General features: G+C 37.9%; 1 protein-coding gene across 4 annotated transcripts in view; it reads right to left on the bottom strand.

Annotated features, from left to right (window-relative positions):
- ARL15 (ARF like GTPase 15) overlaps positions 1 to 25442 on the bottom strand; it is a 420722-nt gene that overhangs the window by 64129 nt on the left and 331151 nt on the right. Inside the window, exon 6 of one of the 4 annotated variants that reach the window (XM_082455935.1) lies at positions 135 to 3398. The exons of the other annotated variants lie outside the window; for them this stretch is intronic. Coding sequence (XP_082312061.1) covers positions 3357 to 3398 — 42 coding nt within the window. The 3' untranslated portion in view covers positions 135 to 3356. Of the gene's footprint in view, positions 1 to 134; positions 3399 to 25442 lie in introns of those variants that run through there. 4 annotated transcript variants of the gene reach the window in all.

The raw sequence follows: 25442 nt of genomic DNA, 5'->3' as shown, positions 1-25442 counted from the left end.
CATGGTGTATGATCCTTTTAATGTGCTGTTGGATTCTGTTTGCTAGTATTTTGTTGAGGATTTTTGCATCTGTGTTCATCAGTGCTATGGGCCTGTAGTTGTCTTTTTTTTGTGACATCTTTGCCTACTTCTGGTATCAGGGTGATGGTGGCTTCATAGAATGAGTTTGGGAGTGTTCCTCCCTCTGCTATATTTTGGAAGAGTTTGAGAAGGATAGGTGTTAGCTCTTCTCTAAATGTTTGATAGAATTCGCCTGTGAAGCCATCTGGTCCTGGGCTTTTGTTTGTTGGAAAATTTTTAATCACAGTTTCAATTTCAGTGCTTGTGATTGGTCTGTTTATTTTTTCTATGTCTTCCTGGTTCAGTCTCGGAAGGTTGTCCATTTCTTCCAGGTTGTCCAGTTTATTGGCATACAGTTGTTTGTAGTAACCTCTCATGATCCTTTGTATTTCTGCAGTGTCAGTTGTTACTTCTCCTTTTTCATTTCTAATTCTGTTGATTTGAGTCTTCTCCCTTTTTTTCTTGAGGAGTCTGGCTAATGGTTTATCCATTTTGTTTATTTTCTCAAAGAACCAGCTTTTAGTTTTATTCATCTTGGCTATTGTTTCCTTCAGTTCTTTTTCATTTATTTCTGATCTGATCTTTATGATTTCTTTCCTTCTGTTAACTTTGGGTTTTTTTGGTCATCTTTCTCTAATTGCTTTAGGTGTAAGGTTAGCTTGTTTATTTGAGATTTTTCTTGTTTCTTGAGGTAGGATTGTATTGCTATAAACTTCCCTCTTAGAACTGCTTTTGCGGCATCCCATAAGTTTTGGGTTGTCGTGTTTTTATTGTCATTTGTTTCTAGGTATTTTTTGATTTCTGCTTTGATTTCTTCAGTGATCTCTTGGTTATTAAGTAGTGTATTGTTTAACCTCCGTGTGTTTGTAGTTTTACAGATTTTTTCCTGTACTTGATATCTAGTCTCATAGCGTTGTGGTTGGAAAAGATACTTGATACGATTTCAATTTTCTTAAATTTACCAAGCCTTGATTTGTAACCCAAGATGTGATCTATCCTGGAGAATGTTCCATGAGCACTTGAGAAGAAAGTGTATTCTGCTGTTTTTGGATGGAATGTCCTATAAATATCAATTAATTCCACCTTGTTTAATGTGTCATTTAAGCCTTCTGTTTCCTTATTTATTTTCATTTTGGACGATCTGTCCATTGGTGAAAGTGGGGTGTTAAAGTCCTCTAGTATTACTGTGTTACTGTTGATTTCCCCTTTTATGGCTGTTAGCATTTGCCTTATATATTGAGGTGCTCCTATGTTGGGTGCATAAATATTTACAATTGTTATATCTTCTTCTTGGATTGATCCCTTGATCATTATGTAGTGTCCTTCTTGGTCTCTTGTAATAGTCTTTGTTTTAAAGTCTATTTTGTCTGATATGAGAATTGCTACTCCAGATTTCTTTTGATTTCCATTTGCATGCAATATCTTTTTCCATCCCCTCACTTTCAGTCTGTATGTGTCCCTAGGTCTGAAGTGGGTCTCTTGTAGACAGCATATATGCGGGTCTTATTTTTGTATCCATTCAGCCAGTCTATGTCTTTTGGTTGGAGCATTTAATCCATTTACATTTAAGGTAGTTAACGATATGAATGTTCCTATTACCATTTTCTTAATGGTTTTGTTTTTGTTTTTGTTGGTCTTTTCCTTCTCTTGTGTTTCCTGCCTAGAGAAGTTCATTTGGCATTTGTTCTAAAGCTGGTTTGGTGGTGCTGAATTCTCTTAGCTTTTGCTTGTCTGTAAAGGTTTTAATTTCTCTGCCGAATCTGAATGAGATCCTTGCTGGGTAGAGGAATCTTGGCTGTAGGTTTTTCCCTTTCATCACTTTAAATATGTCCTACCACTCCTTTCTGGCTTGCAGAGTTTCTGCTGAAAGATCAGCTGTTAACCTTATGGGGGTTCCATTGTATGTTATTTGTTGCTTTTCCCTTGCTGCTTTTAATATTTTTTCTTTGTATTTGATTTTTGATAGTTTGATTAATATGTGTCTTGGCGTGTTTCTCCTTGGATTCTCCTTGACTATTTCCTTTCCCATATTAGGGAAGTTTTCAACTATAATCTCTTCAAATATTTTCTCAGTCCCTTTTTTTTCCTCTTCTTCTTCTGGGACTCCTATAATTCGAATGTTGGTGTGTTTAATGTTGTCCCAGAGGTCTCTAAGACTGTCCTCAATTCGTTTCATTCTTTTTTTCTTTATTCTGCTCTGCAGTAGTTATTTTCACTATTTTATCTTCCAGGTCATTTATCCATTCTTCTGCCTCAGTTATTCTGCTATTGATTCCTTGTAGAGAATTTTTAATTTCATTTATTGTGTTGTTCATCACTGTTTGTTTGCTCTTTAGTTCTTCTAGGTCCTTGTTAAATGTTTCTTGTATTTTCTCCATTCTATTTCCAAGATTTTGGATCATCTTTACTACCGTTACTCTGAATTCTTTTTCAGGTAGACTGCCTATTTCCTCTTCATTGTTTGGTCTGGTGGGTTTTTACCTTGCTCCTTCTTCTCATTTTGCTTAACTTACTGTGTTTGGGATCTCCTTTTCACAGGCTGCAGGTTCATAGTTCCCGTTGTTTTTGGTGTCTGCCCCCAGTGGCTAAGGTTGGTTCAGTGGGTTGTGTAGGCTTCAGGGTGGAGGGGACTGGTGCCTGTGTTCTGGTGGATGAGGCTGGATCTTGTCTTTCCGGTGGGCAGGACCACGTCTGGTGGTGTGTTTTGGGGTGTCTGTGAACTTATTATGATTTTAGGCAGCCTCTCTGCTAATGGGTGGGGTTGTGTTCCTGTCTTGCTAGTTGTTTGGCATGGGGTGTCCAGCACTGGAGCTTGCTGGTCATTGAGTGGAGCTTGGTCTTAGCGTTGAGATGGAGATCTCTGGGAGCGCTCTCGCCGATTGATATTATATGGCGCCGGGAGGTCGCTGGTGGACCAATGTCCTGAGCTCGGCTCTCTCACCTCAGAGGCTCAGGCCTGACACCTGGCCAGAGCACCAAGACCCTGTCAGCTACATGGAGCCAGATAATGAACTCCTGAGACACCCACCTTCTCCCGGGCCACCCAAGCCTCCGTGGGACTTGTTGGAAGGTGCTGTGTGCTTGATCTTTATTTCTGAGACTGAAGTTCCAGCTTTGTTATGCTCACAGGAAACATCCTGACCAGGCCCACCTCTCGTAAATACATTTTGAAAAGGAATGTATTTAAAATATAATTTCATAAAATGGTAAGTGCTCTGAAGAAAATTAAAGCACGGTAAGAAAGCAGAGCATTTCTGGAGGCAGGAGTGGCCAGGGCAGCTATTTTTGAGAGGGTATCAAGGAAGCCTTTTCTGAGGAGGTGACGTCCCAGCAGAAACCTGAGCAGGAGTAAGCAAGAGATTCACAGGAAGATAAGGTTAAATGTGCTACTCCATGGCTGAGTAATATTTCATTGTATATATGTACCACATCTTTATCCGTTCATCTGTCGATGGACATTTAGGTTGCTTCCATGTCTTGGCTACTGTAAATAGTGCTGCAATGAACATCAGGTTGCATGTATCTTTTCGAATTATGGTTCAAAGAATGAAATAATGCTATTTGCATCAACATGGATGGACCTAGAGATTATCACACTAAGTGAAGTAAGTCAGACAAAGACAAATATCATATGATATCACATAGGTGGAATGTAAAAAAATGATACAAATGAAGTTATTTACAAAACAGAAACAGACTCATAGACTTCAAAAAGAAACTTACAGTTACCAAAGGGGAAATGCGGAGGGTGAGGGATAAATTAGGAGGTTGGGATTAACATACACACACTATATATAAAATAGATAACCAACAGGGACCTATTGTATAGCTCAGGGGACTCTACTCAGTATTCTGTAATAACCTATATGGGAAAAGAATCTAAAAAACAATGGATGTATGTATATGTATAACTGAATCACTTTTCTGTACACCTGAAACTAACACAACATTGTAAATCAACTATACTCCAATATAAAATAAAAATTAAATTAAAAAAAGAAAAGAGTGCTCCTGTAAGGTAGGTTTTCTTTCTTTACTCAAATGTAATTTTATGTAGCAAAACAATCAAAGAAAACATGTATTAGACTGAGAATGTAACTGGAACTTAGCAAATGATGCAGAAAGCAGAAGAAAAGGGAGTTAGAGAGTTAGGCAAGGGTGAGCTCACTTACAGTCTGGATCAAGGCAGGTATTTATTCTATATGTGACGAGAAACCACTGGAGGGTTCTCAGAAGGGGAGTGACAGGATCTGATTGACATAGTGGAAGATCATGGGCTTCGGTGGTTTGAATGTAAGAGGGCAAGAGTGGAAGCAGAGAGACCAGGTGGGAAGCAGTTACAAGAATCCAGGTAGGAATGGTTGCTTGGACTAGGGTGGCAACACTGTAGACGGGTTTGGGATATATTCTGAAGATAAAACCAACTGGTCTTGCTCATGTGGGTGATGAGAGAAACTGGTGCCTCGGAACTGGGTAAATGGGGAGGGGGTTTGGAAGTGATGCTACTTTCACTGAGATGAAAACACTGGAAGAGAAGTTGGGTTTGAGCTTGGTGGGATAGAGAAAAGTGTAGAAGTCTTTTGGCCTTAAATGTAAGATGCCATCAAACATACTAGTGGGGAAGCTAAGGAAGCATGGGACTAGTCTCTTGATGGAGAGCTTTAAGTAGAGAGATAAATGAACAAATCATCAGTGTATTTAAAACCACAGGAAAGATGAGATCACCCAGGAATGTAGATGGAGAAGAGGTCCAAGACCTGAAGTCTGCATTCCAACATGAAGAGGTGAAGAAAGTGCTTCAGGAAACGATGGATCTAATGTGGACTGCTCAGGAGTCTGGCCACAAGAAGACTGATTGGTGTGGCGTGAAGAGGGAATGAGAGGTGACGAACTAGAGGCAGCAGATAAACAGTAAATATTCTCTCCAGGAGTTTTACTGCGTGTGCTTGCAGAGTCAAGAAAGGAGCTGGTTGGAGGAGAGGCAGAGGTGTGGAAAAGAAAGGATCAAAAAAAATTTAATAGGCCATATAATAGCATGTTTATATCCTGATTGGAATGATCCACTAGAGAGGAGAAAAAACTGGTGATGCCAGAAAGAAAGTGTAACCTCAGGAGGTGAAAGAGATACACAGAAAGGCAGTGGGTAAAGCACGTTAGTAGATTTGGTCATGGGAAGATGAAGGTTCTTTTCTGATGGTTTCTATCTTCTCAGTGAAATAGGAATCAAGGTCATTCATTGTGAAGGGGGAGGAGATGGTAGAGGTTTGTGACAGGAGAACGGACCAGGGAAAATAGTAGGATTGCCAGGAAATCTGAGGCTACTTGAGCCTTCTGGCTACCAATTTAATGAGAGGCCAGTTGGGACTGTTGTCCATTTTTTCCCCCTGTCATGCTCAACTATTCATACGCAGGTGTGGAGTAAGTAAGTTGAAAACATGGGAAGTGATGGTCAAAGCTACAGCACCTGATAATGAGATTTTAGAGGTAGAGTGGCTACTCAGGATGACAAGGTTTGGGAAAAAATGGCCTCAGAGAGGGTGGCTGAGGTAGAGTAAAGTAAAGACTTAGAAAAAAGGAGCTCAAGGAACTGAGAGTCCAGGGGGCTGGATGAACTTTCTACCTGGAGTTTCCAAGAATGAAAGACGGAGCCATGGGAAGAAGAGTCAAACCAGGTGCTCAAAAGCATCAATGAATGATGGGCAGAATGAACAGGAGGTTGTAAAAAATGCCTCAAGAGGGGTAGCAGGTAGAATTGTATGCTGGCTTATAAAATGAAGAAGTTGGGATTTTTAATTGGAAGAGAGATGCTCTGGAAGTGGCAGTAAGGAAAAAGGAAGATGGCGACCCCGACTCCTGATCCCGTGCTCTGTGGTCTCTGGGAGATAAAGATCATGACGAAGGGCATGGCACAGGGAGTAATGGATAGAAAATGAACACGGAGCCTTCCAGGGCTCTTACGGTGCCTTAGATCTCCGTGGTAAACACCAGCACGCCTAGCACAGAGACAGACACATAACATGGCTTGAATAAACACTTGGGTTTTAACTAAAAGGAGTTTTAAAATATTATCAATTCCACAGACAGACAGCCTAGATATGAGGCTTTAGGAAAAGTCCAGAAGGGAGTGGTCAAATAGTTTGAGCAAGAGACTTGGAATATATGAGGAAAAGGATGAAATAAAGAAATGACCTCATCATCTAGTGAACAGCTCCCTGCTGCACTCTCAGCTATTTTCTCTCCCAGTACCGTACCCTTTTCTTGATTTCTGTGCTTATTATTTGTATTCCCTTCTCGACTTTTAAATTTTCTCATTCACCTACTAGAAATTCATCAGCTCAGGTACTATTTCTTTTCTTCATTACTATATACCTAGGGCCTAGCAAAATGTCTCGTAAATATAAGGTGCTCAAAGAATATCAAATGAGCAAAATGGAGATGAGAAAAGCATGGTTAGAAGGAGTCCAATTAACTTATATTATCCAGAGGAAAGCTGAGATGAGTTTGATTCTTCTGTGTTTCCCTTCTTAGCGCTGGAATTGACACTTAGAACGGAAGGGGTGAGAAATAAAGGTTGAAGGTTGGCTCCTGGGCAACAGCTCAGGAGGCGGTAGTCTTGCGGACCCAGGGCTGAAGGGCACTTGCCAAGAATAAATAGGCTTGGGAGTGACCAAGGAGGGTCAGCCCTCTCTTCTCCACTCACCCATTTTCAAAGTCCTGCCTCATGGACATACAAATTGTGACCTCACTCCTAAGCAACTCCATCCTGCCCACTGTTGTCTCCCATCTTTTCCACTTCCTGTTCTAAGAGACCACTGCTATCTCCACTGTCACCCTGGTTTCTGCACCACTATTGCTTTGCAGCTGTGAACACTGACATACTTGCTGCTCATTGAGTATGCACACGTGAGTTAGACATACACTGACATCAGTCAGTTTATCTTGTGGATTATAAACTCTTAGAACCAGGGATTTGTAGTCTCCTTAATGTCATCTTTGCTTCGTTACTTCAATTTGCTTAGGTCAAGGTTGAGGGTTTAACCACCAAATGGATTATTTAATTTTGTTTTGCTTCATTGCCTCAAACTACCTCCGATTCAGGCATTCTCAGCACACCAAGAAGGGTTAAACAGAGACAGAATAATATAGGGGGAAAAAAATGAACATTTGAATAAAAATTTCCAACTTCACTCTTGCAAACACCATATGTTAAAAAGAACAGCAGTGAAATTCCAAAGCACCTGAAAAATGAGTTGAGAAAACAAAAAGGTTTATATAATCTGAAATTCCTGACTGCAGAAATATGTAAATATATATTTAAACTTGAAATATACAGCCATTCCTATTAAATGTAAAGTCAAATAAATTTATGTTAAAGTAAAATGTAGTCTTCTCATTCCACTAACCATAAACATAGAGGTTTAGAGCTAGGGAGGACCTTGCAGGCCACCCCCCTCAATTTGTAGATGAATTAGAAAAGCCCAGAGAAGCGATGCTGACATACTCAGCATCAGACAGCAGGGCGAGGAGGCAGAGTGTGGGAGCAGGAAGACCACAGGCTTTAGAGACAGACAGGTCTGCATGGGACCCTGATCTTCCACCCGTTAGTCATGTGACATTGGGAAACTTTACTCTTTGAAACCTCGGTGTCCTCATGTGTGACTAATCACACATGATGTTAGCTGTGATATATTGAAGAAGCACTGTAAAGACTGAATATGATAATAAATGAGAAGTGCCTAGCACAGAACTTCTAGGCTAAGATGGCAGAATAAAGTCAAATTATAGAATTCTTCCCCTAAAGCATAATGAAATACATTTAAAATCACTATTTTTTTAAAAAAAGGAAAAAAAGTGTTGGCAGAAGGCAACCAAGGGAAGGAGAACACCATATCTTAATCTTTAAAAGTGGTGCCCAGGCATGGAACTATATTCAATATCTTATAATAACCTATAATGGAAAAAAGCTGAAAAAGAAGATATATAGAAGTGAATCACTTTGCTGTATACCTGAAACAAACAACACTGTAAATCAACTATACTTCAATAAAAAGTTGTTTATTTTGGGAAAAAAAAAAGTGGTACCCAGGAATAAAAAGATTCCAAGAAAAGAAAGGATTAGGTTGGAGATGGGAAAGTTAGGTGGACAAAATCCTGAAAACTATCATTAACGGCCCCCAATTTGGGGAAAACAGATCTGAAGTGGTATTTAGGCAACCTGTGGAAAAGATGGAAAAATCCATCCAGAGTGAAAACCCCTCCCTGACATCACAGGATCTCCTCAGACACAGAGAAGCAAATCAGGGCTCACCATTTTGGTTTTCCATGCCTGGGAGGAAAGGAGGAGAAGAAAAGGGATATGAGTCATAATCAAGCAAAGCTAATTAATTACAGCCCAACTTTATTATAACACTACATGGAGGAGTCTAACAAATTCAATCATGTATGCGGGATCTCATTACTGTGAAGTTAATGAAATCAGGACAAGGGCTGGGATGAAGGAAAGAGGATAGCCAATTGCCAATTGTGTTAAATCTGAGTTTGTCTTAACATGGGTGCACTCATCTATATCAGCTTTTTATTGTACCTTAAGCAGTAAACAAGGGGTTAGCCAAAGAGAAGAAAAATAAGATCTGAATACGTGTGTGTTGAGGGTGAGGAGAGAACGAGAATGAGGGGAGAAGAACCCCAGGTGAAGTTCCTTCCCGTGCTGTGGATTAATGATGCCATTGCTAAAGCTCACAGGTGTCCCTTTTTCTTAGCTGGGAAAGGATAGAAACATCTGTGGGAGGTAAGTAGGGTTTGGCAAGGGAAGGAAACACCAGGGGCTGACCTTCTTGGTGCTGTTACCTCCTTAAATTGGAGGAATAATCCAAAGCCAGAGAAGACATCACCCCCTGCCCCCAAATATCCTCCCTCCTCTAAAGAGGTCCATCTGTGGGTACGTAGAGCAAACCTCGATGCAGGGCAAATTCACACAATTACTGAGGAAGAGCCAAGTCCAGATCCTACAACCAACTGCACAAGCCCCAGCTCAACTCACTCTACCCCTTCCCTAGCATGTGGCCTCGTTTCCTCAAATCCTCAACTGAATGAAGCTCCAGGGACAAGGCACAGAGTTCTAATCAGAGAAAGTAAAAAGGAAAATGAGGACAATTCACCAACACTAAAGAGCAAAGAGAAGTCCTTCATTGAACTGTTCAAATGAAACTTAGGTCTAACAAAGAGAAGAGTAGGACAAGTAAACAGGACTACTGGAGCAAAGAAAGAATGAGTGAAAGAGGGAGTGGTGGGAAGGAAGCAAGAATCCACTTGGGAAGAAAAGGGAGCCCTCCACCCCACCCCCCCGAAATTTCCATGAGGATATTATGCTACAGGACAAAAGAAAAGATGAATTAAATGAGACATCAGTAATGAGATAAGTTGAAAGAATGAGATAAAAAAGAGATTGCAGAAGTAAGGAAATGATGAACAAAACAATCTCAGAACTAATAAACAAATAAAAAAAGAAGCAGAATAAGCCCAGGTGAAAGAATCACTGACATACCAAAACCCCTGGAAACCTGAGAAAATGACAGTGAATACATAAGATAATGACATAGAGATGAAGGCAATTCAGGAATGGAGAACAGATCATGACAAACCAATAATGCTTAATATAGAACTAAAACTTAATGGTAGGTCCCTTAACAAATATTAGCAAATTTTCTTTGCCTAACTCCTATCACCATTTACGTAAAAACGTTTTATGGTTCCTTTGGTCTTATAGAAGACTCCCTACACAAGTAAACAGTAAATGTAGGTTTTGTAAAATTTGCCCTGATGTCTATTTTGTAGGTTCATAGAGTTGGTATTTGCCTAAGAGTGGCTCTCTTGGAGAGGAGCATTAGAAATTCAGTCCTGTATACCACTCCTTCTTCTTCAGTGAATATAAAAGAGAAATCTGAAAGCAATCTGATAACACAAAACTATTAGTTTGTGCTGCTGGAGCCTTTATCTAATAGACTTCCAAAGCAGCTGTAGTTACTAAAATAAAAGAGTCCTTACTTCTGAGTGGATATATTTTAATTAAGAGAACAATTAAGATAATTTGGTTTTATATATTTTAACATTTTCATTAACTAAGAGCCACACACTTGCTAAAATACTTTTCTAGAAGCACAGAGTAGGTAATATTCACAACAAGTGAGCCACAATTCCTCATCATTCCCTCACATTGATCAGAACTCCGTTCATCCAGTCATTGAAAAGTGCTGGGCTAAAGGCTTTAACAAGACATGTTACCAGAACTGAAATGCACAGGGCCTGAAACTCAGACTTTTACAACCACACACACACACACACACACACACACACACCATCTTTCACTGCCATTCTGAAGAGAATTTACTCTTTCTTTAAAAGTTCTTCTTTAAGTTTAGAAGTCTCTCTGATTGCAAATAATACTCAAAGGAAAAAAAAATTTTATTAAAAGAAAACTTGCTAAATAAACTAAAACTACATATTGCCTGCCACATAGAAGGTGTTTGATAAACATTCGCTGGATGAATAACTTTCAATGCATGCCAAACAACAATTTAAAAATTTAAATCCCACTAGGATACAGAATGGAAGAGGACTCTAAATTTCTAACTAAATCAGTGCCCTCTACATCATGCTGTTGACAGACTGGTTATGTAACCAGAACTCAACTCAATATACAAATTGCTACAGAACAGGCATTTTATCCCTGAATACACTAAAATAATAAGACATTATGTAATTAAATATGACTGATGGAGAAAGCACTTAGAACAATCTGATTTTGATTTTCAAGTGAAAAATAGGAAGTTGCCTATTTAAAAAGTTGCTGGGTTTGAAAATGGATCTTTTTATGGATTTATAACACAACCAGGCAACAAACTTTTGCAGTTTGTTCTCAAATATGAGGAGGCGTAGTTTCTTCCTCACTTAAAATGCGGACATGGAAGACAGCATGTGTATGACATAACATACTTTAAATAGAGAAATACAGCATTAATGGGCTTGCTCATATTCCAAGGATATGTCTCCTTGAATACTGGTTTGTCTCATAGTTCTCACTTTTTTGGAAGACTTGACTCAGTCCAAAAATGCTGTGGCATGCATACAAAAGTTAACCTCTTATATTTGAAATAGAACAAAAAGGGAACATATAGTCGACAGGAGATTCTATCATATTAGCTCAGAACACTGAACTTTATCAACCTGATGAAAGGTTTTCCCACATTTGAAATACTACAAAATATACTACAAGTAACTCACTTCCCAAAAGACTGCTGCATATGTGAAGAGTGGAAAGAAAAAAAAAAAAAAAAAACCCAAACTGAAGTTAGGACTAAAGGCTAACAAATGAATCAATAAAAAAGCTAAGCACCTCTGCTCAATGTCAACACATTTCAGAATGGCTTGCCTAGTTCATATGCAGATACTTACTGTCAAATTTTGTTTAAATAAGATGGAGAAGAAGGTGCTACATTAATGTGAAAAATTAATGATAAGTAAAACCATAATAACCACAGAATAAGAATGTTATCACTTGATTATGTGAAAGATCAACCAAGTAATAAAAGTATGCACTACTCAAGTATATAAAAGTATGTAGTGCTCAAGATGGTCAGGGACAAACCACTTTTTTGGGTTTTTTTTTTTTAATATTTATTTGGCTGCACCGGGTCTTAGTTGCGGCATGCGGGATCTAGTTCCCTGACCAAGGATCGAACCCAGGCCCCCTGCATTGGGAGCGCAGAGTCTTAGCCACTGGACCACCAGGAAAGTCCCAACAAACCACTTCTGATAAGCCAAATGGAGATTTCTGAGAAGAGAAATACAGTGGCCTCGTGGTGGTTGGTCTGCTGTGGGAGCAGATAGGACCCGGGTTTCTGTTTAACAAGATGAGACAAAAAGGACCTGAGACAGAGAGAGGGAATCTGAGCAGTTCTGTTCTGGATGCTAAACTCACAATTTACTCACAGCCGTCTGTCATTTTATTACCATCAAAACCAATGATTAGTCCATTTCAGGATAAGAATGAAGCAGGATTTTAACTCACTGCTCTATCATTATCCATTCCTGGCAACAAATTAAAATAATCCACTATTATGCTTATGTATCTGATCAAGAGATCTTCCATCCCACTCTTCTTGGATTACTTTTTTAAGCAAAGTTCATGTAAAGCCAGTAGGTCACAGGGAATCCTAAAATTTATTCCCACAGTGATACTTGGAACATTTTCCTTCTGGACTTTATTAAACATAATGTTCTAAGCATCATGAGTGCTCTAAGGTATTCTTGAATAATAACCCAAACTGCAGAGTGAAATAAGTGGCAATGAAAATTGCAGAGAGAGAGGGGAAGGCTGAGACAAGGAAATGACAGCATCTGTTCCCAAAGATTGCTGGAATGGTGATCTAGCTCCAGGGTCAGCAAGCTGGGCCTAAGGTCCAAATCTAACCCACTGTCTGTTTTTGTATAGCCCAGAGGAGTTAAGAATGGTTTTTATACTTCTAAGTAGTTGAGGAAAAAAATATTAATAGTATTTTGTGACAGGTGAAAATGAGATGAAATTAAAATCTCAATGACCATAGATAGAGTTTAATTGGCACATAGTCATCTGTTCAGTATTGTTCATGGCACTTGGGTGTAGCAGAGTTGAGTAGTTGGGACTTTGAGAGTATGGCCTGCAAAGCCTAAACTATTTACTATCCGACCCTTTCCAGAAAAAGTTTGTGAACCCCGAGCTACCTCAGAGTTTCTAATATCATATGTGAAGGATCTGATTTGTTTTGTATTTGTTTTCTAATCCATCATGGATCAATTTATGCTTTTGTAGAATACAAAATCATGTAGTCGGATGCTGTAGCGATGTCAAATTGCTACCGGTTTCTCAAATGCTTGCTCTCAATTTCCGTACTTCTCTTGTGGCATACTGGTACAAACATTTTGTGGATTAGCACTAGTCCATAGACCACATTTTAAAAAGCACTCATCTAGATAATGCAAGAATACCTTAATACAACTTTTTGGAAAACCTCACTCCTTCCCTGCATACTTCTGATACGGTGATCACTAAAAATATCAGTACATAAATATATACACACTTGGATAAATTTTTCCATGAGTCTTTTCCCTTTGAGTGTTATGCTTTAAAATTATAACAATTGATTCTCCATTACCAACTGCCCCAATATATAAAAATTTTATTATTCTCGTAGGAATGGGATAAAAGAAAAAAATTCATTTACATTTCATGCTTTTGGGAATGATAACTCAAATTATTTCATAAACAAAGCAATTAGTACAAATGTTTTTTGGACAATCTGTGCTGTGATTTTAGAAACTGTGTGTGAAAAAATTAGTCTTTGCACGGACCAAAACCAGTTTCTATGTTTAAATTTTTAGAAGGTTGAAAAGATTCCCTCTTATGTTTACTTTATAATAGCGAAGTCCCTTGGTATGTCAAAGGCCACAGAAGTAATTTTTAGCTTAGGTACAAAAAGTGCTTTGGGCTTGTTTTATATGACACTCCCTGGCTTTAGTATTGCATTTAAGAAAATGAATGTGAAAAAAAAATCATCTCCATGAAAAGTTTTTTTATTGGCCTAAAGTTAGTAGTGGTTTACTTTCAATTTTCAATCTTTATCTCCCAAGGGAAATGCTTATTTAATCCTACTATGATTTTTGTTTAAGACTTGAAATAATTTCTAAACATTTTTAAACATTAAGAAAGAAGAAACTCATTATAGGGCCAATGAATTTTTTATTATTAGGTGTCAGATGATCAAACATTCAAATAAGAAGCCATACTGTGATTTCATGGTATAAGTAGAAAGTCTACAAAAAGTTAACTCCAGGTGTGCTAAGCATTTAGATGACAATAGGAAAATGTTTTCTTTATTTACTGTTATAAAAGTATGTTGTTGCTAGCAAAGGATGAAAATTTCAAAGCAGAGGGAATATAAAACGGCTGTGGATTGAACTTTTGCAAATGTCCGCTTTGCTCTGCAGCTCCAGTACCATGAAACAGTCAAAAGAGTAAGACCTACTAGTTCGAAACAATGACATAATGTTTATAAATATTTATATGTATGCTGAACTAGACCATTCCTAAGAGATGCAGCTGTGATAGAGAAAGAAAATCGGGGCCTGATCGGAGCCCTTGTTTTGCCAATTATTGGGCTCCATGATCCTGTGCAAGTCACTTAACCTCAGTGAGCCTCAGTCTCTTATCTGTAAAACAAAGGAGATACGACCCACTTCAGAGGAATTAAGGAAGATAATGCAGTGTCTTGCTAGCTACAAAGCACTATACGAACATCAGGGATTATTATTATTATTACTGAGTACAGAGCGAATACACTCTTAAAATGTATTTATAAACTTGCTGTAAATAAAAATGAGCTTTTTATACAAGAAAATAATCTGAGTTGTTTGCGTACTTTAACACCCTTTTCTAATGATATCACTACTTCTTCAAGCAGGGAGTATATTGAGGTAAACACTTCTTAGACAACTTATTACACAAAATTTTCACTAATTGTAGTCATGGTCAGTGCTATTGATGGGCAAGGTGCTATGAAGAAGTGCCACAGGAGGACCTTTTTAGTATGGGGGCGGGGTAAGGGGATGGGCAGGGGCAGAGGGCATTGTATTCTTTTCACACAGACACCTGGAGGAAGAGGAGGCATCAGCCAAGGGAAGGTGAGAGCAAATATCCCCTGTACTACTACATTTTCCTCATTTAATGAAATAATCAGTTTATATAATCACAATTAATATGGACATACCAAAGAGTCTCTGGTCTGGGACTTCCCTGGTGGTCCAGTGGTTAAGACTCCACGCTCCCAATGCAGGGGGCCTGGGTTCAATCCCTGGTCAGGGAACTAGATCCTGCATGCCGCAACTAAGAGTTCACATGCCACAGCTAAGGAGCCCGCTTGCTGCAACTAAGAAGCGGGCAAGCTGCAAGTAAGGAGCCGGCTTGCCGCAACTAAGACCCGGGACAACCAAATAAATTGAAAGAACAAAAAAAAAAGTCTCTGCTCCATCATGATATGCCTATTCGTCAATTCAAACCCACAAGCAACAATTGTTACTATGTGAGAGTCTTACGCTTTAATGTATTATCTATGAATCCTTAAAAACACAGGTTTTCTTCTTCAAGGTTAAAACTAAGTTCTGAGATGGTGTTGGATTTTTTTTTACCCGCATGCACATGCACATTAAATATATGGTATGAGAACAGCTTCAAAATCCACTTTCAAAATTTAAGATAATTTAATTTCAGATCTTTAGTTGAGTAGGTACTGGTTTAGAGACTTCCCTGCTTACACAAGAGCAGCTGCCACTTTTTTTTTTTTTTTTTTCCCTGAAAGACATGGGGGCTTCTTCTTGGTCCTCCAAGTGGTAGAACTATTTTGATGTTAGGGAAACCAGTGCTGGGGGTCCTTTAGAGTCTGGATAACATACTTAAAGGATGATGGTATGAAAATAGGCAAGGGAGGCCCAGTTACTTCAGTAAGTTTGCTACATATTGATATATTCTCTCTATTCATCGTCTGGAAATACATTCCTCTCGCTTGGGATCCAAGCCCTATGCCAAAGGCATAGAATTTGTACACTGATTTCTCATTATTTGGAGGTGAATAAGTTAATTACTACAATGATAGGAAAAGAATAAGGTAATTATTTTCTAATAATACTTCCATGTTCCATAGCCCAACTTCTCACTGGATCAGTGTCCATTCCTTACATATCATGACTCTGCCTCCCCTGCTTCCCAACCACTACATGTTTGCCCCCAAAAAGCTTTCTTGTCACATCAAATGCTGATAGCCTGAAAAGTGAGTAAAAACTCATATTCCACTCTAAGGACCCATGTAAAGAGGTTACATTATTGAGAATTTACACCATGTTAGGGCTTCAAGTCAAGGGTTTCACATATATGGCCTTAGTTAAATCTCAGTCAGGAAAATCAGGCATTATTATCCAAAGCCTCCAACACACCGCTTACTAAGACAACACTGTTCCTCACATAGAAAAAAAACATATTCCTTTTAAAAGCATTGTTTGTAAAGTGGAAACTATTTTATAGAAACTACATCAATCTAATTTCTGATCTGCACTCCAGTGTTTTCACTTTGCACCTGCTCTTTGGCAACACAGGTGTCATGTTCCAACACTACCTTCTGGAACCTGCTTAAGAAATAATTCCTTGGGTGAAAGTCTCTATATTCCTTCCAGCATGGAAATGCACATATTCTGCTTTTGTTCCACACCATAGCAATGTCCTAGTTAACGTGAACTTCATCTAACAAACATTTATTGAGCACCTTTCATGTGACACACTGGGCCTAGCCCTACAGATCTCCCTGAATGGAGAACTTGAAGAACTGCTTTCAACGAAGAATTATAATACAAAAGGAAATAGCAGCAAAGCTGAAGAGGTGTCTACATCCCTCCATTCACTCCTGACAGCCCAACAATTTCCTTCATTCAACAATTAGATTTTTTGAAAAGGGTAAAATTTTCTATCTAATCATATTAGTGCCAAGCTGATATAATGTGCTTTACCACTTCTTCTTTATAAATATGTAAATAGTCTGCAAAACACCCTTGTGAACCTACAGCAATATTATGAGGATTACAACTGCAATTAAAACTTCTAAAACTGGAAAATATTTTACAGTTTAAGAAAGAATGTTTTGATAAATAAAATACATGTCTGAAACTTATATTTTAAAGTAGGGCAGGAAAATGACATCAGCAAAAATGGCAGAGTAGGCAGCTCCAAGGGCCCTGGCCCCCAAGAGAAGACTGAAAAATCAAGCAAAAACTGTCAGAATCAACTTTTTCAGAGCTCTGGAAAACAAAGGTTTACAGCAACCAAGCAAACGCTGAATGAATGGAAAGGCAATTTGAAAATGGTAGGAAAGCATTGTGGTGTTTTTGTATGTCTTTGGCCAATTCTTCTCCTGCGCTCAGCAGCGGTCTTAAAGATGACAGTTCATGTTCCCAGTTTGGGACTCTGGTCCCTGGTTCTGGAGGAAGCAGAGCAGACCTTATTTGTAAAGAATTGTGTTTGTCTGTTCTAACTTATATAGGGACTACCTGAAGGACTAATGTAAGGTGCTTGTCTTTGTTTCACCTAATTTAGAACTCACTCAGGGTGGAAATCTTTATAAGACAAAGAAAAAGCCTGCAGCTACCTGTGGCAAAAGATTAAGTTGAGGAGTGCAAAAATGGAGTGCCAAAATTCTGGGAGGAAAAGCTAGAGAGAGTTTATTCGAGAAATCAGGGAATTCAAAAGCACTTGTAAATTCAGGAATTTAGAAAGTCATGCACATGCTCAGGGCAGCACATATGCTCAGAAAAGACCTAAGAGGGTTTTTTTTTTTTCCCTCCTATTTTCACTCGCTTTCTCTCTCTCATTTGGCCTCTGGTAGTCAAAGAAATCTCTGTCAAAACACTAGTGGGACGTAAGCTAAAGGAACAGAGAATTCAGAGACCACATATGACTAAGAACACAGTTCATGCAAAAATAGTTTGGAAAAGTTACCTAACAAATAGCTACAGCCTACAGCAAACAACAAAAACAAACCCTAAGTAGGAGAAGACTCTGGTTACCAGAGTTACCACTTTACAATATTCACAATGCCCAGTTTGCAACTAAAGATTACAAAGCATGTAAAGAAACAGGAAAGTATGGCCCATTCACAGAAGAAATTAATAAACTTACTCCAAGGAACACAGACACTGGACTTACTAGACAAAGCCTTTAAATCAATTGTCTTAAATATGCTCACAGAGCTAAAGGAAATCATGGACAAAGTGCTAAAGGAAACCAAGAGAATGTTGTATGAACAAATAAAGAGTATCAATAAAGAGACAGAAATTACAAAAAAAGGAACAGAGATTTGGGAGCCAAAAAGTACGATAACTAAAATGAAAAACTCACTAGAGGGTTTCAGTAGCAGATCTGAGCAAGCAGAAAAAGAACGAGTAAACTTCAAGATAGGCCAGTTAAAGTTATTCGGTCTGAGGAACAGAGAGAAAAAAGAATGATGTAAAATAGAGTGTAAGAGACCGATGGGACACTATATTAGTGTACCAACACATGCAACAGGAATTCTGGAAGAAGAGGAGAAAGGGAAAGGAGAAGAAAAAATATTTGAAGAAATAATAGCTGAAAACTCCCAGAATTTGATAAAAGACATAAATCTATACAATCGAGAAGCTCAATAAACCCTAGCAGAATCAATGCAAAGAGACCCACGCTAACACATAATAGTCAAATTTTTGGAAACCAAGGTCAAAGAGAAAATCTTAAAAGTAGCAAGAGAGAAGAAACTTGTCACATACAAGAGACCTTCAATAAGATGAACAGAAAATTTCTCATCAGAAACCATGGAGGTCAGAAAGAAGTTGGATGACATTTTTAAAGTGCTAAAAGAAAACTGTTAACCAAAAATTTTACATCCAGCAAAACTAACCTTCAAAAATGAAGCAGATAAACACTGAGGTGGTTCCTTGTCAGGGGACTTGCCCTACAAGAAATGCTACAGGAAGTCCTTCAGACTGAAATGAAAGGATACCAGACAGTAACTCAAAGCTATAACAGAGAAAGAATTCTGATAAAGGTAGCTACATAGGTAAATACAAAAGCCAATACTATTGTATTTTCGGTTTTTAACTCCTCTTTTTATCTCCTATATGATTAAAAGACAAATGCATAAAAGAATAATAATTTAAAATCTATGTTAATGGACACACTGTATAAATGTACTTTGTGAGAACAACATAAATGTGGGGAGGACACAGCTGCACAGGAGCAGAGTTTTTACATGTTACTGAGGTATTAATTCAAAGTAGATTATTATAAATTTAGGGTGTGAATTATAATCCCCATAATAACCACTAAGAAGATATATTAAAAAGGCATACACAAAAGGAAACATGACGCATTTTACTTTATCTTGTTTACTATCTTCCTCTTTTACTGCACTGAAAGTTCCAGTAGGTCAGGGCCTTTGCTTGTCTTGATCTCCACTGCATCCTCTGTGCCTAGAGCAGTGCCTGACACATAGTAGATGCTTGATAAATATCTGTTGAATGAATGAATGGATATTTGAGTAGATAAATGGAGAGATGAGTTTAGAGTTTAAGTGAAAAGATCTAAGTGGAGGCATAAATTTGAAAGTCAAAGGGGATTAAAATGGGTATTATTTTCTTCAACTTAAAGATGTGAAAATTGGTACAGACAGGGTAATATGAGTATGTATAATGTATACACCATCTTCTCATTATCTTACAAGCTGAAGTAAGCCTAACTGGCAGAAGAGAGAAACATTTTCCTGGTGCAAATTCTAAAGGGAATTTTTATATCTGAACATTTTTTAAAAAGCACATTGGAAAACATAATGAAACAATGTATCCTTAACAGTGATTTTCTTATCATGGCCCTTGATGACAGCTCAAGGTCAACACAAAAGTCAATGTACTTCAGTGAAAGCGTTTTGCAGTCCAACCCAATGAGGCTGGGGCACAAAGTCTTCTCAAGCTCTAACTTAATCTAAGGACAGAATTTAGAACACCTAATGAGATAGAGATGGCTTGTCCTCTCTTCTCTATTGCTTTGACAGGAGCATTCAGTTCAAGGTTGACCTCTCTTGCAGTAATTTTGTACTGCTACATGAAGGGAGAACAAGACACTTTATACACTAGGTGATCAAGTTGTTAAGGCTCAACTTTCATCATGAAAATCAGTATGTCTGATTTGTTTTATTGCCAAGATAAGTGGTCACTTCACCTCTTCATGGGGGTGACGGTTAAGTGACCTGTCCAGGGCTAGTGGCAGAGCTGGGGCTGGGCCCCAGGCCTCCAAACTCCCAACTCAGAGCATATTCCACTACTCTCAATCCTCTGTGTCTTTTATACTCCCATAATAAAAGACATCAGGTCACATTTCTGGAATACTGTGGCTAGGATCCTGGGGCTGTCTGGTTTTAAGGCATGCATCATTGCAGGAACTTGAAGAGGCTCATTCTTGTTAGGGGGCTCTTGTATCTTGTCCAGTACCATATGGCCCAAATGGTAGGGCTTTAGGCATCTGCCCTATGCTTGTCCTCTACGTATAATCTATCGAGGCAAGGACTGGGGAATATCAAAGACAAACAGGCAATAAGATAATGGCTTCTGTTTAAAATGGCATAGTTTCAGCAGGCTTGAAATTTTTCAATCACTGTTTGGGCTAGAGAAAATAGTAAAAGGAGAGTTACAGACTTCAGAAATCATTATATCCTCAAGGAGGTAGTGTGATCTTAAAAACAACAAAAAATCATTTCCATTGGTTTTTACTGTATTTTGAATAACGTTTACTTGTTCCATGTAATATACAAAAGCTTGAGAGAGAAAAATATTGTGCTTAGTTCTATTATCTAAATAACTAAAGTGGGAAAGGAAAGAAAGAGAGAGAGACAAAGAGAAAGGAAGGAAGGAAGGGAGGGAGGGAGGGAAGGAGGGAGGGAGGGAGGGAGGGAGGAAGGAAGGAAGGAAGGAAGGAAGGAAGGAAGGGCAGACATCCAGAGATTTATTAAATTCCAGCAGTGGAGAAAGGCAGAAAACAGAAGGTAAAAGCCTCATGAGCATCTATCATCCCCATCCCACTCTGCAAAATTAATTATTCTTAATTGTGTTTTTTTATTTCTGTGTATCTTCCCAGAAAAAAATTATCTTTTATGTTTTAGTAGTGTTAATTTAACATATGTTTGTATTTTCAGAAAAACATGCACAGACCAATATACACTGCTCAGACTTCTGAAAATTGCTTATTTCCTTTATCCTGAAGGCTTTTAATAGCAGCACACAGATATCGACCATATTTTTTTTTTCAGGTGTTCTATTGTACAGAAGCAATGTAATTTTAAGCAGTTCACTCCTGATAGATATTTAGGTTGTTCACAGTTTGTTACTATTATCAGCAAGACTTCAGTGAACATCTTTGTGTGTGTATGTGTGTGTGTATATATATATATATATATATATAGCTTAGTGTACTTTTATAAGTCTATCTCTTGGGAAAATTACTGGTAAGGGAATCAGGTCAAAGGGAATATGATTTTCAATTTTTACAAATTGCTCCCTAAAATGACTGCATAATTTGTATTCTAGCAAACATCTGGTGACCAGGATATCCACAATATTTTTTCATCAAAAAGTATATGAAATTAACAGCTACGACGTAAACACAAACTATACTTACTATGTATTCTAGTCTTTGGGATTACTATGATCTACATAAATAATTACCATTAAAAACAACATAATATATTTAGAGCTCTCTGTTACCAAACATTAATTCACTAGGAAAACAATTCATACTCTTTGCTATAGAACCTTCCATAAGAACAATTCTGGGAGCTGGAGGCCAGCCCAGTATCCATAATTAGAACCATACAAGAGTGTGTTCTGTGTGTCAGTTTTTGAACAGTAAGTTTCATTTTGAAATACATCTGAATCAGCTTGTAAAAATCTCAAAACAAAAACATCCATTTATTGTCTCCATGCAAGGGCTGACCAGTAATATATCTCAAATGTATATTCTATTTTCCTCCTAAGTAAAGAGAAATAATTCACAGAAGTGTTCAAGTTAAGTAATGTGAAAAGATCCTCATCATTTTTCTGTTTCAGTGAAATGCGATCAAAGGTGAAAATGATATATGAAAGTTTTAGGGTAAATTTTAAATTATGAAGATAATTGTCCTGAGGATATCATGAGAGAGGATACAATAGAAGGTAGTGGTTAAAAGAGAGTTACTTAAATAAGTTGTTAAAGTGAGGTCTGTGAAGCTACATCTTTTGCTTTACAAATTATGCAACTTTAGACAAAGTACTTAACTCTGTTTTAAATGAGGTAATACAAAGAAAGCATTTAGCCTGGTGCTTGCAGCTCCATACATGTGAGCTGCTATTAATCTACAGTCACTATTACCAGAGCATTAAGAGTAAGTCTAAAAAATAGGAAAGAACAACGTTTCCCTAAGGATATAGAGAAAAAAGGTAATAAAGGATGGGAAGAATTCGACAATAGGAATTTACTACTTAATTAGCACATTCATCCCCTCCCTCAAATGAAAAATGAACATGTTATCTCCAAAGAAGCAGATTACAGTGAAAGCTTGTCAGATTTCCACATTACGGGTTTGGTTTTCCAAGACTTTTGCAGACCTTGGCATGGTAAAAATACATCTTGAAACCCTTATTCTAGAACTGAAGAATTTAAGTTAACCTCTTTGCTTTGGGTGAAAAATAGCATTTTCCCATAGAAGCCAGCACAGAAACTCACAGGGTCTTCTGACAGGAGAGGCAAGATTTAGCTTTATTTCTTCCCCCAATTTTGTAAATTTCATGGAAAACAATTCATAAAAAATAAAAACTCAAGAATATAAAATTGACTCTAAAATGTAACTTGAATTGTTCACATCTTTGAAAACTGATTGCCAGGTAAATCCCAGAAATAGATGGTTATTTCTTCCCAGCCAGAAACTTGCTTTATTTTTTAATCTTCTAACTACTAGGCTCTTCTAGATCTGACCTTGTAATTTCTCTTCTTATCTGAAGATTGCAGATGAGGGTGGGTGAATACAAGAGCTGTACACCACCACAGCTGAAGCAAATTCTGCAGAGGACTGAGGCTTTGTTCCCCAATGAGGCTAGCTATGCCCATAGAGTCTTCTCAGCAAGTGCTACCCCCTCCTCCCTCCACCTGGACAGGAGTTGAAACTTACTTGTCATCCCTTTTATAGAATATTCACTTCACAGAAAGGCCTCTGCCAGAATCAATTAGTGTAATATTTCGCTGTAAAGTCATTTTCTTTTTTTTCTTAAATTTTTTTTGTATTAATGCTCTTGGGAAGGTACCTAAAGGTATTTCTATACTGGTTTGAAACAGTTACTTAAAACAAAATTGGCGAGATCTTTGAACTAATGGGGATTTCCCCAGTCCTCTAATCTTACTTCCTCTGAATGTAGCAATCCTTTCTAGGACATCCTTGAGAATTAGAAATTGAATTCTGATGGAACACTTCAGCAATGTAGAACTTGCAATGAGCATACCTTGTTATAGTAAAGAAAAAAAAAAAAAAGCACTGGAAGAAAAGTTGGGAGAGCTGAAGTCCCACTCCCCTTCCTGTGGTAGCCACTTACTCCATTCTGGGCTTTGGTTTTGTTATTTATAAAACATAGAAGTTGTTATTTTTGACCACAAAGATTCTTTTGAGGTTTAAAAGTTTGAAAAACATTTCATAAGAAAATCCTTGACAGAATTAGAAAGTTTTTATTGTTAGAAACCTGCCTTCAACTTCTGCCCACACGAACTATTCTCTAGTCTAGAGAGACACAAATAAGTACATTTTCACACAGTAGTTCCTTCAAGTTGAAAGCTGGGTATCACATCTGCCAGAAGTTTTCTTTTCTCCAGGCCAAAAAGATTTCTTAGAACATATTCCTTGTTTACATATTATTAGCATACCCTTCAGTGTTTTAGCAAATGATATAATGGTTAAAGGACGAAACTTATTTATAATATTTTAGTGGACGAGGTAAGCGGAAAGTTGAAAATTTGCAACTAATAGTTTGTTTAAAGGCTTTATTTTTGTAAGAGGTTAAATAAAGAATATTATTTTAGCAATCTGCAACTGATTGACAACAGTTGACATTTAATTAATTGCTATTTCTACGAGCCAAGGTTTTACTGTCTTTGTAGGATTTCAAAATGCTGAGATGGGGGACATTGTGTTGAAATATGATGAAAGCCTTAGAGACCACAGAGGGGAGTTGGGCTGCTGGGCCTTGAATTAAATGGGCCATGCACTGCGCAGTTTGGGATTCTATTTCTGATTTTTGGTTTTCGTGTATCCTTCCTCACTCAGTCTGTCTGCTATTACTTGACGCTGCTGCCAATGGATCTGACTATAGCAACTCATCTTTCTTCTTCCAATTTCCTGCTTCTGATCTACTGTGGATTTGGCAACCAGATAACCAAACATTTTAGAAATTTGTCTTAAATTAGAGTAAATGAACTGAGATACCATTTTTCATTTATCCAATCAGTTAAAAATATTAAAAGAATGGTTATTATACTGTGGATGTGGGGAATACAGACAAATTCATATTCTGCAAAGGACAGTATATAAACTGGTTTTAACCCTCTGGATAGCTATTTGGTAATCTATTTTAAAAGTCCTAAATCAATGCGTCCCCTTAATCTGACAAATCTTCTAGTAGTAGTAGGAACCTGTCCTCAGAAAATAGATGGACAAGTATAGAAGGATTTATAAATAAAACTTTCTTTGTAATAATGAAAAATTGGAAATTTCTATACATTGATCAATAAGGCAATGGCTCCATAAGTTATGCTGCTGCCATATAGTAATACAATGAAAAAATGATACTCAGATCTATAATTATCAACAAAGAAGTATGCATACGCTATATTGGAATAATATAAATCAGTTCATACATTACAATCTCATTTTTAAAAAGATTATTCTACATGTTTGAATGGAAGTATCTGCAAAGTTATAGACAAAATATTAGTTAACAGTCTTTCTTTAGTATAATTTCAGTTTATTTAGTGTTAACATTTTTGTCTAGTTGGTTTGGGCTGCTGCTTAAACATGATGAATTCATCACACAAGTTTTTAATCTCTTCTCTTTCGAAATATTACACTAAAATGACAATAAAGACATGTAAAGATAATAAATGATAAGATCAAACCAAATGGGAAGAGCCAAAAGCAGATGACAGATTTTAGGAATGAAGATGGAGAGAAAAGTGGCTGGTTTGACGATATGAAGGCTATAAGGACTTGATAAGATTTAATAACTGGGTATGGGAGGGGTGGTGACAAAGGAATCAGGAATCAAACACAGAATTTGGGTTGGTGGGATGCTGGTGCTGTTCACTGAAACTGGGAAAACAAGAAGAGTAGGTAGAACACTGTAGATAAAAGGATTCAGTCTCATATATCTAACTTTGAGAGACCTGTGGGATCCACAGGGCACCAGATACACACATCTGCCATGCAGTAGACAGATGTGGGCGGGTCATCTGCATGAGTAGTAGCTGACACCAGCGTCGGCCATACGGTCACCTGGGGAGACCTGTTTAGTGATAAGAAGCCAGGGGACGGAATCTTGGGGAACATCAACTGTAATAAGCAGTGGAGGAGACCCAAAACAGGTAACCAGAGAGGCAGTGGAACTGGTGTCACAGAAGCCAGGAAGTGGGGGGAGGATAGAGAAGTGGGGACTAAATAATAACAAAAAAGGTACAAAAGGTGAAAAAAGAAGATAAGGCCTGGCAAGTG

This window comes from Balaenoptera physalus (assembly GCF_965194825.1).
Source record: "Balaenoptera physalus genome assembly, chromosome: 3".
Classification (NCBI taxonomy): Eukaryota; Metazoa; Chordata; class Mammalia; order Artiodactyla; family Balaenopteridae; genus Balaenoptera; species Balaenoptera physalus.
Note: the sequence above shows the minus strand (reverse complement) of the source record. Positions and strands in the feature narration are given on the sequence as shown.